The 16,964-nt window shown below is 43.2% G+C and overlaps 1 protein-coding gene across 1 annotated transcript; it reads right to left on the bottom strand.

The window, feature by feature from the left end:
• Nucleotides 1–5,602: 5,602 nt before the first annotated feature.
• On the bottom strand, nucleotides 5,603–6,119 carry LOC147444132 (uncharacterized). The gene is made up of 2 exons (XM_086528073.1): nucleotides 5,952–6,119; nucleotides 5,603–5,866 (listed from the first exon to the last, which is right to left on the bottom strand). Exons 1-2 carry the CDS (start codon nucleotides 6,117–6,119, stop codon nucleotides 5,603–5,605), a joined length of 432 nt encoding a protein of 143 aa, XP_086384199.1.
• Between the last annotated feature and the right edge of the window lie 10,845 nt (nucleotides 6,120–16,964).

Genomic DNA, 16,964 nt, shown 5'->3' with positions numbered 1-16,964 from the left:
TTGAGCTTATTTTCAATCCAGAGTTTCATTTCAAAAAAAAATGAAATCTGTTATTCATGTTGATTTTGATAGTACCCAAAAAAGTTAATTTGGGATCCAAACATGGATCGCAATCCATGTACCCATAGTGACAGCTTGACATAAAACTTTCCAAATCAATAGTGCATACACAAGCAAACATATCTCCAAGACTAGTTGTGAAAAAAATTGAGCAAATTTGGGTCAAAAGGGAGAAAAATAGGTGACAGACTGAAAACTGCACTGCATACCTTATATTGGACATTTGACCTGTCAAAACAAGTCCAAATCAAAAAGATTTGAGATTTAGTTGGTGGACATAGAGTGCAACAAACTGCCAAAAGATCAAGTCCAAATGTGGCTGAACATGGAGCACGATCCATGTACCTCAACCTCGAAATTTGATGAAAATTGGTACATAGCCTGCATATGACCACAGTCGAAATTTCAAGAAAAAAATTGGACAAGGGAACATGGATCCTGATCCATATACCTTAGCATAGTGGGGGTATCTCACTTGGTGATCTTGTAGACATACTTGAGAAAATCCAAATCTCAAGTTTGAGCTAAAAATACCTTTCAGAGACCAAGATACAAGCCAAAGTTCATGTGTTCTGGTCTTAAGGCTGTCTTGAGTGTTGTTTCAAGTACAGTTCATTAAATTTCTCTAACTTTTGATAGACCACTCCAAATTGAGTCAGGTAAAGCCATGAAGAAATCTTGCAAGCAATCGGACCTAAATCCAAAACTTTTAGGGTACCCCAAGATGAGTTTCCGAAGAACGAAAATCCACAAAGGCCTAAATTTTGAGAGACTTGACCAGGAGCAAAAAGGGGATAAGTCGCACTAAGCCAAAGTGGACTTGCCAAGGACTATCTTTTGAGTTTTGAATGAGCCTTAAACATGACAAATCATCCACCACTAGGGTTTTCTAATCCACTGAGAGACATGAAAAATGCTACAATTCCAACAATAGGGGGATTGGGAGAATATCTAGAGGAGCATTCTTTGATCAAAAAATCAAATGTGACATTCATCAAAACCAACAAAGCCATGAGAGTTCTAATAGGTTACACTCATGAGAGCATATATAGATTCACAAACAAGGATCAATATATCTTCTACAAGTGTGTAGAACCCTATGCTGGAGAAATGACATTCCATAAGAATCTCTATGCATTCACGTTACAGATGTCCCAGTTCACTTGTACCACACTTTTTTACAATGTTGATTTGTACCAAAACTTTATCCTCAATGGTGATTATGATTATAGTCGTCTTGTTCAAGTCACCATGTTTTAATTTTTGTCATTTGTACAATATGTCCTTAATGTAATTGCCATGTTTTAATTTTACGGTTCACTTGTATCAAACCTTTTTACAATGTGTCTCATTGAGCGTAATTGCCATGTTTACTTATTGCATTCCATTTGTATCAAGCTTTTGTAAACTATGTCTTTTTTATTATAATCATCTCGTTATAGTTTTGGGTGTTCAATTGTACCACAACTTGGTACGATCCTCAATGGTGACACATCCTCGTTTGATGTCTCCTTATGAGTGTAATTACAATGTTTTGCTTTATGCAGTTTTACCTTTACAAAATGTGTCCTTATGATTATAGTAGTCGTGTTCTAGTTTATGCGGTTCATTAGTTCTAATCCCGAGTGTGGCACCCTAAATCGACGAGATGGGAGCAGATGGCCATGAAACTCTACAAGGTGTAGAAATCACACTAATCCCCAGCCCTGCAAAGTTTCATGGGCATCGCAATCCGTATTGGCAGTCTAGGGTGGCACAATCACCAATATTCTTTTTACCATTGGACCCTTGGCGAGGCCAAAGAGAAAAAATTGGCGATTGTGCCATGACCAACGAAACGGGAGAGGATGGCCATGAAACTTTGCAGGGTCGGGGAAAGAACACTAATCCTTGCCCTTGCAAAGTTTAATGGCCATCACAATCCTTCTTGACGGTCTTCAGTGCCACAATCACCAGTTTTTTGGCCATTGGGCCCTTAGCGAGGTCAAAGCGAAAAAATTGGTGATTGTGCCAGCCTAGACCGACAAGACAGAATCGGATGGCCATGAAACTCTACACACGTGGAGAAAGCACAAATCATTCCCTCTTCAAAGTTTCATGGACATCACAATTAGTCTCAACCATCTACAGTGACACAATTGCTAGTTTTTTTGACCACTGGGTCCTTAATGAGGCCAAAGCAGAAAAATTGGCAAGTGTGCCACCCTTGACCGAGACGAGACGAGAGGGGATTTCCATGAAACTCTATAGGGGTGGGGAAAGCACATAGATCTCCACCTTTGCAAATTTTCATGGGTATCACAATCCATCTCGACAGTCTACGTTGGCACAATCTCCATTTTTTTGAACATTGTGTCGTGGGTGAGGCCAAAGCACAAAAATTAGCAATTATGCCACCCTAGATCGACGAGACGGGATCGGATGTCCATGAAACTCTACAAGGGTGGGGAAAGCACACAAATCCCCACCTTTGCAAAGTATCATGGGCATTGGAATCCGTTTAGACGATCTATGGTGGCACAATCGCTAGTTTTTTGAACATTGGGCCTTTACCGAGGCCAAAGCGGAAAAATTGACGATTATGCCATCCTAGACCAATGAGACGGGAGCGGATGGCCATGGAACTTTGCAAGGGTAAGGATATCACATTATTACCCACCCCTACAAATTTTTTGGTCATCGCAATCCGTCTCAACGGCCTTCGGTGGCACAATCGCCAGTTTTTTAACCATTGGGCCCTTAGCGAGGCCAAAGTGAAAAAACAGGTGATTGTACCACCCTAGGCCGACGAGATGGAAGCGGATGGCCATGAAACTCTATAAGGTGGTGAAAGCACACAAATACCCATCTTTGCAAAGTTTCATGTGGATCGCAATCCATCTCGACGATCTACGATGGCACAATCGCCAATTTTTTGAGCATTGGGCCCTTAGCAAGGCCAAAGCGAAAAAATTGGCAATTGTGCCCCCCTAGACCGACGAGACTGGAGTGGATGGCCATGAAACTCTGCAAGGGTGGGGAAAGCACACAAAACCTTCCCTCTGCATATTTTCATGGACATCACAATCCGTCGTGATGGTCTACGACGGCACAATCGCCAATTGTTTGACTATTGAGCCCTTGGTGAGGCCAAAGCGCAAAACTTGGCGATTGTGCCACCCTAAACCAACGAGATGGGAGAAAATGGCCATGAAACTCTACAGGGGTGGTAAAAAAACACATATCCCCATCTCTGCAAAGTTTCATGGGCATCGCAATCCGTCTCAACGGTCTACGGCGGCACAATCGCCAGTTTTTTGACCATTGGTCCCCTGGCGAGTCCAAAGCAAAATATTTGGGATTGTGCTACCTTAGACCAACGCGACAAGATCAGATGGCCATGAAATTCTATAGGGCAAGAAAAGCACAAAATCCCCACATCTGCAAAGTTTCATGGCCATCGCAATCTGTCTCGATGGTCTACAACGGCACAATCGCGAGTTTTTTGACCATTGGGCCCTTAGGGAGGCCAAAGAAGAAAAATTAGTGAGTTTACCACCCTACACCAATGAGACAAGAGTGGATAACCGTGCAACTATCCCAATCTGTCTCAACAGTTTGTGGTGCCACCAAGTGCCATTTTTTGACCATTGGGCCCTTGGCGAGGCCAAAGCGAAAAAATTGGCAATTGTAATCGACGAGACAGGATTGGATGACCATGAAACTCTGTAGTGGGAAAAGTACACTAATCCCTACCCCTAAAAATATTCATGGCCATGGCAATCCGTCTTAACGGTTTAAGGCGGCACTATCACCAGTTTTTAATTATTGGGCCCTTAGCAAGGCCAAAGCGAGAAAATTATTGAGTGTGCCACCCTAGACCGATGAGACGGGAGTGGATGGCCATGAAAATTTTCAAGAGTAGGGAAAGCACACTAATCCCTATCCTTGCAAAGTTTGATGGGCATCGCAATCCGTCTCAATGGTCTACAGTGGCACAATCCCCATTTTTTTTTATCATTGGGCCCTTGGCAAGTCCAAAGCGGAAAAATGGCGATTGTGCCACCTTAGACCTACGATACAGGAGCAGATGGCCAGGAAACTCTACAAGGGTGCAAAAAGCACACAAATATCCACCTTTGCAAAGTTTCATGGTCATTGCAATCCGTCTCGACGGTCTACGGTGGCACAATGCCAGTTTTTTTACCATTGGGCCCTTAGCACGAGGCCAAAGCGGAAAAATTGGTGATTGTGCCACCCTAGACCGATGAGACGAGATAGATGGCCATGAAACTCTGGAGGGGCAAGAAATTACACAAATCCCCATCCCTGTAAAGTTTTATGACCATTGCAATCCGTCTCGATGGTCTACGATGGCACAATCGCCAGTTTTTTAGCATTGGGCCCTACCCAAGGCCAAAGCGAAAAAATTGGTGAGTGTGCCACCCTAGACCGATAATACAAGAGCGGATAAACCATGAAACTATAGGGGTGGGGAAAACACACTAATCCCCACCCTGTAAAGTTTCATGGACATCGTAATCCATCTCGATAGGCTACGACGGCATAATCACCATTTTTTGACCATTGGATCGTTGGTGAGGCCAAAGCGGAAAAATTGGTAATTATGCCACCCTAGACCGACGAGATGAAAGCGGATGACCATAAAACTCTACAGGGGTGGGGAAAGCACACTAATCCCTACCCCTGCAAAGTTCCATGGCCCTTGCAATCTGTCTCGACTGTCTACAGTGACACAATCACGAATTTTTTGACCATTGGGCCCTTGGCAAGGCCAAAGCAAAAAAATTGGCAAGTGTGCCACCTAGACGGATGACAGGAGCCGATGGCCATGAAACTATGCAAAGGTGGGGAAAGCACACTAATCCACACCCTTGCAAAGTTTCATGGCCATCGCAATCCGTCTCGACGGTTACAACAGCACAATCATCAATTTTTTTCCATTGGGCCCTCAACGAGGCCAAAGTGGAAAAATTGGCGAGTATGCAACGCTAGACCGACGAGACGTGAGAGGATGATTGTGATATTCTACAAGGGTGGGGAAATCACACTAATCCCTGCAAATTTTCATGGCCATCGCAATCAGTCTCGATGGTCTAGGGTAACCCAATAGCCAGTTTTCTCACCATTGGGCACTTGGCGAGCACAAAGTGGAAGAATTGGTGAGTGTTCCACCCTAGACCAATGGGAGGAGAGTGGATGGCCACAAAACTTTGTAGGGTGGAAAAAGCACACAAATCCCCACCCTTCCAAAGTTTCATGGCATCGCAATCATCTCGATCATGTAGAGCGTCTTACAATGAATTGACATTCGTCCCGCTAATGACAATCAAGACGGCAACGTAAGACCGTGACACTTTAATAAAAGTAGATCGATGGTAAACCAAAATAACAAACTATGAATGGTAATTTCAAAAATGAACATCAGATGAAAGTGCAACACCATAATATAGAATATCGATGAACCAGAGTATACAAAAATAGAAATGACCAAAAGGGCCAAAATGTGGAATGGTAAATATTATGAATGTAGGGGTCATCTCTAGCACTCATCATCACAACTATCATCTCCAGAAGCAGCTCCACTATCATCTGCAAGGTTTCCAACTCCTGCTCTGTTGCGGACTATCTCCATGATGTTCTCATGCTCATTCGTACCCAAATTCCAGCGAGGGGTGCTCCCTTTCTTCTTGCGGATAATCCTCTCTAGCCTTAGCTTCACAGCAACGACAAGATGGGAGTAGTGTATGGCCACATTCATCCACTCATACTGTACAAAATGGATGTAGTACCCACGTCCATGAACCTACTAAAAAATAGTACCTTGAGATACCCATAATGTGAGCATCGTATGCCTCACCATAATCATCCATGGTGGATTCCTGAAGCACAAACTTTGCCTTGGTACACCTAAGAGTATAATAGTCAACTCCCTTTGCATTTCCCTCCTCGACAATAACTACAAAATCATCTCCCTCTGCCAAGTAATCTTTGATACTATCAACATCATTTGACAATTGTGTGGTCTCGCTATCAATGGAGCTACTCGATGTGATCATACCCTATGATGGTGAAAGAGGTTGTAGTGTCCACCTATTAGCCCACTCTGTCATGGTGCAATCTACCTACTCATCATGTACGCAAGCATCACAGAAGCATGAGTGGTGCCTAGTAAAGATAGTGGGATCCCTTGCTACAGTGCTTTGAATGATGTGCAGCTGGTGCATACCTGCTACAGTGTCACAGTCCCAGCTAGTGAGATCAATATCTTGGCTATCCACACACCAAAAGAACCTCCTCAGTGAGCATCCACTACCTGAAGATGAGTCATGTGCCATGTGATGTGAGCTCCACTCCACAACCTGTCTAGCATTTCTAAATCGGTCAGTGTCGCGTCAAAGCTTTAGTATCGCCATAGAGAGCACTTTACACAAGCACCTGCACCGTCATGCTCTCCCTTTCCATGTCCTGACTCAAAGAAGCTCCAAATGCAAGGTATGCCCCTACTATGGTGCCATCTGTACAACCAAAAGAACTAACGTGCACTTTTGAATTGCATACCACAACCATCCAACCAAATAAAGTGACAAGAGAATGAGATGTGGCTCTCACGAAGGAAATGATCATGCTGCTGGAAACAATGTTGTACAAATTGTACACTATGGGAGCGATCATCACTAATGTAGAAATGGTGCTTACGTATGAGTGACTCGTGAGTCCTCAAAGCTCTCCACTCCATCACTTGCCGCCTCTTCCTACCAATAAGATATATGGACGAGGATTACCACCTTCAAGAGCATTTAAAAAGGTTAGAGTAAATGAAACAGTGCAAATACATCATGTGGCTAAAAATGCAAAGAAAATCTAAAGTTATCAAATTATTATCATCTCTATCTGCTCAAAGAAGTAATATTCGGACTGCATCTCCTACTGTCGGGCAAAGGTGTAGTTCTCTGCAAAATCCATGGCAAAGACAACAATGCCAATGGGGAAGGCGGCAAGACAAGCATGAAACTGACGATGCTGCCACTTTGCATGATGCGCATGTTGCACATATGGATATACAGAAGACCTAAAAGCCTGCATGAAGTAGGGACGTGGTGTAGTATGAGATGTGAGCTGCAACCTATGAGATGTGCCACCTTGAAGACCTGTGTATGTCTGGTAGTCATATTGCTGCCATGTATTGTTGCACCCGCATCACCATCATCTAGGATAGGTTTAAGTCATGCAAGATCCCCACATTGGGCACACTTGCCCTCCACACACAACATATGATGGTAGGAGGCCCCGTCTACATGCTCACACAACAAAGATTGGATGAAGTCTCGTGGCCCTATTGTGGGACCTATCTAGTATGCCCTGAAAGAGCGCGGAACACACCATACATAATCTGGAACTGCATATGGTATCAACAACAACATGTCTCCCTCTTGTGCATAAATCGTACATTCCAAGGCTTGCAGGCCTCGAACTAGCGTTGACCAATGCTAATCTTAGGGTGGGCATCCTGAAATGCATGAAAGAGCTCACTCTGTATAATCTCTAGGATCATAGCACCATGATCTATGAAATGTTGTTGGGGGTCCCATCGTTGCAATAGCTCCAATGAACAACAAAATTATCAATCCGGAGGGATGAGCTACCTGGCTAGGACATGGAAACACTCACACAATTAGTGAGCTAATCATGGCAACACAAATGGTAACTCTATGAGGTAGCTTCTCGGCCTATGGAGGAGATAAGCCACAATGAAGGGCAATCTCCACATCCATTTCTCTTCACCTCCAATCAACCCAATCACACACACTAACGAAGGGCAATCTCCACATCCATTTCTCTTCACCTCCAATCAACCCAATCACACACTAACGATTGCAATATGCACACAACACTAATCCTATCATGCAACACACTAATTGCAAGCACACACACATAGATCTATCAAGCACCACACTCTAATAAAACCTACATGCACACACAAGCAACAGAGGTCAATCACACAAGATTAGAGAGGGATTAACCACTAATTAGTTATGTTCTAGCTAATCAAAGCATCATTAGCAACCACAAGAAGCATGAGAGAGGCATAGTGAAAGAGAATTAAGCATTGATTAGTGTTAATCATGTCACATGAGCAAGGAGAAGCTCAAGGACTCCATAGCCACACACCTCAAGAGCTCTCACCAAAGAGTGCTCTCAACAAATGAAAGTTGACCCTAATTTCTTTTCCACACTGCCTTACGTACCTAGGGTAAAAATATGCAATGTTCGGGCTCCAAGGCCTTTAGGGCTCCACCACTTACTGAATCTGCAACTTAGGCACACTAACTGACTTATTCTTTACAGTTTGGAACTCCTATTGAGCCCGTAACACATTAAAAATATTACAATGGCTTGAAATAAATCAGGAATTTACAATACATGACCATTTTGGGAAAACGTGGAAAATATGTAACTCCAATCTTTACTACTTCTCTGTATTCATCCTTGATGTGCATCCGTAAGGCTTGGGCCTTTAGCATCTTCTGAATCAGTTAACATTCCCCCCTTTCAATTTTAGTGTCCGTCCTCGGGCACTGTTGAAAAGTGTCCGTGGAGGCTGTGGAAGGTTTTGATTGGTTGTTGATGGGTTTATTGTCTTCATTTGTCATTGAATTTGTTGATGAGGTTCAATTTGTTGCAATATCTTCATTGGTCTGAATAGTCTAATGTGATTTGATGTTGCATTTGTCTGTTGTAATAGCATAATGATGAGGCTACTGTTTATTTATGAGAAATATATACCACGGAAGTAGAATGATGAGGTTCTAATTTAGGGTATAATACTTGGATGACCAAAAGGAAAAAACCGAGTGGGAAAAAAGTGCCTTTGGGATAAGCGCATTATTGGAGTACTTACGAGCAATTGAAATATTAATAAAGTACTCAAGGGATTATTTGCTGATAGATATGGAATTAAAAAGGTAGCAAATATGAGAGGGCAGCATGATGGAACATTGGTTTTCTTGTCGTTGTCCACTCAAGGTGCATAGGTGGAAGCAAAAAAGAGTGTCTAATTAATGCATATGTCCACTCAAGGTGGATAGGTGGAAGCAAAAAAGAGCGTCTAATGCATATGTCTAATGGTGGGACATCCTATTTATTGTTTTCTTGTCCTTCTCCACTCAAGGTGCATAGGTGGAAGCAAAAAAGAGCGTCTAATGCATATGTCTAATGGTGGGACATCCTATTTATGCATACACAAAAATGCATGGAAAACAATACGCTGTGCAAGAAAGATTTTGAGGGGTTCTTCATAAAGATGGTGTAGCTATAAAAGCATATGACATGGCTTTGCAAGCTAGCACCCATTTAAGAATGGTTTTCATTGTTAAGGATATGTGCTCTCATCTTACTGTGCACTGTGTGTGAGTGTTGGACTCTACAACACTCCACCAATTGTAAGTTTATAGACTTCAACTCTTATGCTCATCTCATCCAGCATGAGTAACATGACTTTAGATATGCTCAACTCTTCCAGCTTGAGCGTAAGCCTAATAACTACGACTCTTAGCACAAATTTTAATATGACTTGAAGGTTTGGGACTAATGCTTTGCTCATTTTATGGCTCATCAGCCGACTCTAACTATGCCAAAGAGTGTTTTTTGCACCTGGCGACTTGACTTTTCACATTCTTGTGCTTACTACAAACATTTCTTCAAGTAAAATTTAGCTTGAATCCTCAAAAAGAGGATTAGTAAAGGACCAAGTTGGCATTGAAGGTTTCTTTTGACATACATGTTTTATCATCTTTGAATCTGCATTCGTGTTGGTTGGGTTATCCTTCTTTGACTGTGAAGACTCCATTATCTGTTTGATCCTCCAATTGGGCCTGTTGATAGGAGTCGATGTTGTTGTAGGCCTCTGTTGGCTGTTAGCATCTGGATTTTGACTAGGAGCATTGGAAGACTTAGGAGTCCAAATCTCTTGATGACCTTTGTATCTCCTTTGTTGAGTTGTAGGTCTTGTTGAGCTCTTGAGATCTTCATGCAGGTATGGTGTAGTTGCAGTTGGCTTGTGGTTGACTGGTAGCCAAATCTTTGTATAACTTGTGTGGAATCCTTGTCCAAGAGAAACATTATTTGAAATCCTTCTTTATTCTGTATCCTCTACAAGAGGTCCTTCAATGTAGCGACGCTCGTAGTGCGACGCTCAAATGGAAAAATCTCGACGTCTCTATATAACAAAGACTATAGAGACGCCTATAGCGACGCTCGTAGAGACTCTTATAGCGATGCTCATAGCAACGCCAAACCTTGTAAAAATAATTTGAGGGTACCAGAAACTCATATCTGTAGATCTAAGTTTCAACGCTCTCTACACAATAGGTATACCTACCCCCCCCCCCCCCTCTCTCTCTCTCCACACACACACACACACACACACACACGAGGAGAGGAGGGAGAGCCAGGTATGCTCCCTCCCTCTCCTCTCTCTCATGTTCCATTCCCTCTCTCTCTCTCTCTCTCTCTCTCTCTCTCTCTCTCTCTCTCTCTCTCTCACACACACACACACACACACACACGAGCAAAGGAGGGAGAGCCAGGCATGCTCCCTCCCTCTCCTCTCTCTTATGTTCCCTTCCCCTCATTCTTTATCTCTCTCTCTCTCTCTCTCTCTCTCTCTCTCTCTCTCTCATACACACACACACACACACACAATGTGTGTGTGTGTGTGTCTATGTGTGTGTGTGCATGTGTGTGACATACACACACACACATTGTGTGTGTGTGTGTGTGTGTGTGTGAGAGAGAGAGAGAGAGAGAGAGAAGCGAGAATGTACACACACATGCATAAACAAAGAACACACACACACACACACACATTGAGAGAGAGAGAGAGAGAGATAAAGAAATGAAATGAAATGATATATTTAACCTCTTCAAAATGCCAAAATGACTTATGAGACCAATCCGATAAACTCCTTGTGGATCTAATCTAATGTCTAGGTACAAACATAAAAGTGAAGTAAAGTGGAAGTTTAAAATCATCATCATCATCATCAATTTCCAACATTGGGTGTTGTCTAAAAAAGTAGTGCATCGGTCGGTGAAGAGCTTCGTCAATGTCCACCTTTGTAAATAGACGTAATGGGCATCTCCCATATCGCGCTAGAGTAGTCTTAATTCTTTAATGGAGCGTCGATTGATGTTGTAGACATCTAGCTCTCTCAAGCTCAATGGCTCTTTCAACTAATATATCTTTAGTATGAGAGAGAGAGAGAGAGAGAGAGAGAGAGATTGAATTATCATCCACGGAGGTCATATATGACCCATGGGAACAAAAACACAACATTACAACAATTTCTTCTCAGTGTCGGCTGATACATATCAGTTAAGGAGTGAGTGTCCATCAAGAGGGTAGAGTAGGGAAAAAGAGAGAACAAAAACCTAAGGGTCGGCTGAGGGGAGAGCCGGTTTGGGATTTTGAAATTCCTAGATGATCGCTTTGCCACCTTGGTAGACTGCCCATTTTCCTTGCTTGCATGCTTCGTGCATCTTCTTGAGCTTGCTTGCTTTACTCTTGAGTTGATTCATGGTCAATTCTTCTACATTCCAAATCTTTTTTTCCTTGAGAAGTTAAGATTGACATAGCAACTTCATACGTTCATCTTTTTGCTTGAAAGTGAGTATGCAATGCTCAGGTGGCACATGTCTATGTGTATCGTTGATCCAAGCAACAATTTTGGGCTTGATGTAGATAGGTTGAAGAATGTCATTGAGCTTGGTGATTTCTTCCTGAAGGGTGTCCTCCGCGGTACACCACGATAAGTGTAGCCCCCCAATCCTGACCTTGAGGCCAAGAGATTCTTGTAGCCGGAATTCTTGTAGGGCTGCCTCTATCTTGGTGTCAATCTTCTTATGTGTTGCTTCATGCGATTCTTTCTCCACTGCCATGACAGTTTCGATGAGTGAGGCTTCGACTACATGTTCTTTTTCAAGCAGAGCTTAGCTCTCTAATTCCTTCGCATCTTCAAGCTTTTGTAAACGTTCTTTGAGTCTTTTATTCTCCCCGATGAGTTCTTGAATATGAGCCTCAAGGGTTGTGATTCGTGCTTCTTGGCGGGTAGCGGGGTCCTTCCTTAGTGCCGCTGCCACCGCAAGAAAACTCTTGCATGCAACATGGGTACCAAAGGACGACATCAGGCTACAGAAGGTGCGTGAGATCAAGGGCTTATTTTGATTTAGATTTTTTTGGAGTGGAAGCATTCCCATGCTCTGTGTCAGCGGGATAACAGAGAATAATGTTTTTCAACGAGCAGAGATGGGGCTCAATTTTCGACACTCTAAGAGAGAGAGAGAGAGAGAGAGAGAGAGAGAGAGAGAGAGAGAGAGAGAGAGAGAGAGAGAGTCTCTTGTATGCTGAGGAGCAGGGTACAAATTGTAGCAGATCTTGGACCAAAATAACCTTGTACAATGACGAGCACTGCAATAGAGTCAGGCTTGGGCATTGGACAGGGCTTGTGGATTTATGGCCCCCACAAGCCGCCCTCACCAAGAGGAGACGTGCACAGTATGAAAGCTAGGTTCTGACGAGCAAAGACAAGGCTTGGTTGAGAGAGAGAGAGAGAGAGAGAGAGAGAGAGAGAGAGAGAGAGAGAAATACACACACATAGACACAAACACATACACATTAAGAGATATTTAACTCTATATTTAAGGTTTTGGAGAATTATACAGGAATATTTAAAGATAGTCAGTGATTAGAGCTTAGGTTTGTATTTAAGGTTTTTAGTTTCTATATTTAAGTTTACCTTGAGGATTATGGTTTAAATTTAGAGTTAGGTTTATAATTATGTTTGTAGTAGTTTGCATGTAGCTCACACGAGTTTAGGTATGTAGTTGTTTGCAAGTGCACATGTGCAAACGGCTCACAGACAAGCTGTTTGTGCATGTGAGCTTGCAAGTAAGTAAAGAGCAATGGTTGTAAGTATAAGTCGTACATGGCAACGTAAAGGTCAACATTTTTGGGTAGAATGGATCGACAAAAAGCATTCTACACAAGATTGTGGAGTCATGGAAAAATTCAAACAATCTAGTCGACGACGATCCTCTGATGCAGATCCTGTGGTGGCAAAACTCACATACTTCGGCATGCTACAAGAAATTTTGAGGATAGACTATCAGGATTTTGTGTGGACTTGTTCCACATGTAATGGTTCAAAATAAACAGAAGTGGGAAATCACTCAACCACTAAGTGAACGCCAAAATGACAACAAAAGTTGAAGATCACTAGACTGCTACACAATCATGAAAACCATGACCAATCGCATTAAAATTGATGCTCGCATATGCATAAAACAGCTCCACAATTTGCTATCTACTACAAGCATATAATCTAGGACACACTACATAACCAAGCGTAAAGCGCATAACCAAAGTAACATCCCAAAGCATCACTTCCATACGCAAAAACAAGGTGAATTCTCTCTCAAATAGCACTACATTGTGCCATACATAGCCAAAGATGCAAACCACATCACTCTTTACAATGTAGGAGTCAAACTGCAAAAGTTTGATATGTCGAGATTGCTAACAGGTTGCTGCAAAAAATTTAGCTCTCAGAATTTCAAAATTTTGATATGACCAACGCGTTCCAAACATGCCAAAACCCGAGGGTAGACTCCTAGATCACGTTGTCAGGAGTTTTTTGGAGCAAGGGATTGCGCATATGTACATACCCATGCATGGTGCATCAAATGAAGAATTGCCCATTTTCCTTAGCCAGGTGGTTACGTGGGGCCCACATGTGTACAGGTAGGACACCATGTACATAGTGCATCGATTTTCATCATTACTAGTACCATTGTGTTTTTCTACAATAAGGAGGAGTTGGTAGCGCGTAAAACTTCTCGAGGAAGCTATCCGCGGGCCGACGACGTGAGGTTAGCAGGTGCGTCAGATGGCATCTAGTGGCGTCAGGAGGGCGAACGAGGTCAATATTTGCACGCAGATGAGGACAGACACAACGTGGGTGTTTGCTTGTGAGAATTATGCAGAAAGGTCATCATGAGGACCTTTTTTTGGGGCCACTTCACGTGATGGCGAGGTGCATTATTGGAAAAAAGCTGAGTGCCAGGTGTGCGAATGATGCAAAAAGGTGATAACTATGCACTGCGAGGTCAGGTTTTGGCCTGTTCGGGGTCCGTTTGAGGTCATCTAAAAGGCCAAGGGTGCCCAAGTAATAAAGCTAAGTGTGGGAACTGAAAAAACTGAGAGAAGACCAGAAAAAACGTGGAGAAGAGAGGAGGAACAGCCGCAGGTGTGTTTTTGCTCATTTTGGAACCTGTTTTGGCCGTAAACTGCTCATCCGAGGTCGGATTTGAGCACTTTGACATTGTAGACTGGGGTTTTGGGCCGTTCCGGACGCGATGGCGTGTCCATTTTGCCAAATTCCTCACTCTTTTCCTGCTGTTTTTCTGTGTAAGTTTCTCCTATGAGCGAAGTTTCTGCTCTAGTTTGTGATTGTATCTGGTATCTTTTACCCATATTGTGTGAGCTGTTTGCCCCATTGGTGTTGGCCCAAGCTCATTTGTATCTAAACATCAGAAATTCTCCTCTTTTGAGCTGAGTTTTTTTGGGTGTGTGTGTGTGTATGTGTGTGTCTGTGTGGAGTGGGCAAGTGGATAGTCTCTCTCCTCTCACTCCAGAGGTGTGTTCCCTGTCTCGGCCAGGTGTGTTGTGTAAGCCGAGTGGTGCCCCATAGTGTGTGTGTGTATCTTCCCAAGAGTGTGTGTCGGGTCGTTATAGAGGCGCTGTGTGTGTTTTCATCCCGCTCACATTCTTTTGGCGCCCCCACGGAGGATCTTCTTCGAGTACCTTCTGCTTCGAGCTTCACGCTGCGAGCTTCGGGATTACAGGTTGCAGGTTGCAGGTTACAGGTTACAGGTTACAGGTTACAGGTTACATGTTACAGGTAGCTGGAGTACAGTGATATACTAGCAGTGATGTCACTTGCAGTTGTTGTGGGAATGCATCACTTGGCGCCTATTTGAGCACATTGTCTGCTGGATTGTACGTTACTTGTGGAAACTGCCCTTGTACGCATTTGTGAAGCCATACTTGGTTGTATTTGGCAGTCCCAGCCATTTCTGAGACTTGGTCTGGAAGATAGTCATTTCTGAGACTTGACTATATGCGATTTGCATTATCCTTCGTGTGAGGGTCGATAGCGTGAGGTTTTTATTGAGCTGGGGGATTCTCAAATGTGGAGATCCTTTCGGTGATACAGATAGCTGGAGCACCCTTTTCGTGACCTCGCCATAGGCTATGTACTAGTGAGTCCTACTTGATGCTTGGGTTCTATTGTTGACAGTTTATGCGTACATAGACAGTCTATATTTTGGGTTCCTACTGCTCTACTTCTGGGGAAACTCTGTCGAAATTTTCCCAAGTTATGATAGCTGGTTTTTTGGTATTTTGAGCCATTTATGCTGTTATGCTGCTGAAATTTTGGCAAAATCAGAGGTTGAGTCAGGTGTGCCTTCTTGGGAGCTTCATGGTTGGCTTTAATGGATGATCAAAATGGCCCTCAGTTCACTCCTTTTCATTTAACTCAAAGAATTCAGATTAATGTTCATGTGTCCAGGAAGATCTTTTTCCAGCAGCGCATAGTCTTTATGTTTGGGCCAAGAAGATTGAGAGAGATCCTGGAATGTCCTTTGCCTGTTGTCATTCCGATGATCAACTATGAAAACTCATTTGATGTGCATGTGTTTGTTCTCATCTAAAGCTGAGCTCCATTGAAGTTTCTGGGGATTGGGTAGTGAAAAGTTTTGGGTTCTTGCACGTGTGTTTGAAGGGGTTCTCTAGCCATGGCTTTCTCTTATCCGGAGTTTCATGGAAGAAGTGATGAAGATGTGGAGGACTTTCTAGAAAAGATGGAGGTTGCCTGCATTAGTAACCAGATTCATGACCCTACGCAAATGTTACGCCTTCTCCAAATTTGTTTGAAGAGTGATGCACGAGCTTGGTCCAAAGCATTTGAAGAGGAGTTGCGTATGGCTGATCCACCTATAAGATTGAGTTGGGACAATCTAAGGCATGGATTGGAAGTGGAGTTTGTGAAGATAGAAGATCCTGACAAAGTGTGGCAAGAAGTACAGGCTTTGGTACAAAAGTAAGGTGAGCCAGTAGATGTGTACATACGAAAGTTTTCATTGGCATGGGAGCGAATGTGCAAGGCTTTAGCACCACAGGTACCCCCGCCTGACATGATGAAGAAGGATAGGTTCTTGGCTGGTCTTTGGGAGAATATACGTTGGAGAGTAGAGCTAAAGAAGCCTAGGACATATGAAGATGCACTAGAGGTAGCAAGGAACAAAGAGTGGAAGCTGAGAAAAATGAGCCAGTTAGGGGTGGAGTCTTTGCCCATGAGAGCTGAATTTCAGCCTATGGACTCTTTACAAGGTCGTATGTCAGGGGTTCATCATGAACCAGTGGTTCCTATTACTACTCAGGTTATGCCAGCAGTGGTCACTACAGCAGTGCAAGATGATGGCCTAAGGCAAGACATGAGGCAAGTGGTTGATCTGATGAAGAATCTCAGCCTAAACATGCTAGGTCAAGTGGGAAATAATCGAGGTCGAGGGCGGTTTGCAAATCAGCCAGGAGGTGAAGAAAGACCTAGGAATGGTGCTGGACAAAGTAATAGTAGGTTTTGGAGGCAGACGCCCACATGTTATAATTGTGGAGAGTTGGGTCACATCAGCCCGCAATGTGATAAGCCACCAAGGATGGGGGGAGACATGTATCCATTGCCAAGACAGGTGCTAACTAGATCAAATGATTATGGCATCGAAATTAAGGGAGACGAAGGAACCAGTGGTCTGACCCAGGAGGAAAAAGGAAAGACAAAAGT

This window comes from Adiantum capillus-veneris, chromosome 13 (genome assembly GCF_014529385.1).
Source record: "Adiantum capillus-veneris isolate H3 chromosome 13, ASM1452938v2, whole genome shotgun sequence".
In the NCBI taxonomy this organism is placed as follows: domain Eukaryota; kingdom Viridiplantae; phylum Streptophyta; class Polypodiopsida; order Polypodiales; family Pteridaceae; genus Adiantum; species Adiantum capillus-veneris.
The sequence above is the reverse complement of the archived record's forward strand: the minus strand, read 5'-3'. Positions and strand labels throughout refer to the sequence as shown.

Excerpts from the sequence above, each read along its gene's own strand:
- LOC147444132 (XM_086528073.1), bottom strand. The coding sequence starts at position 6,119 with ATGATCACATCGAGTAGCTCCATTGATAGCGAGACCACACAATTGTCA. Across the intron at positions 5,867-5,951 it reads GGTGTACCAAGGCAAAGTTT|GTTCATGGACGTGGGTACTA; the intron begins GTGCTTCAGGAA and ends ATTTTTTAGTAG.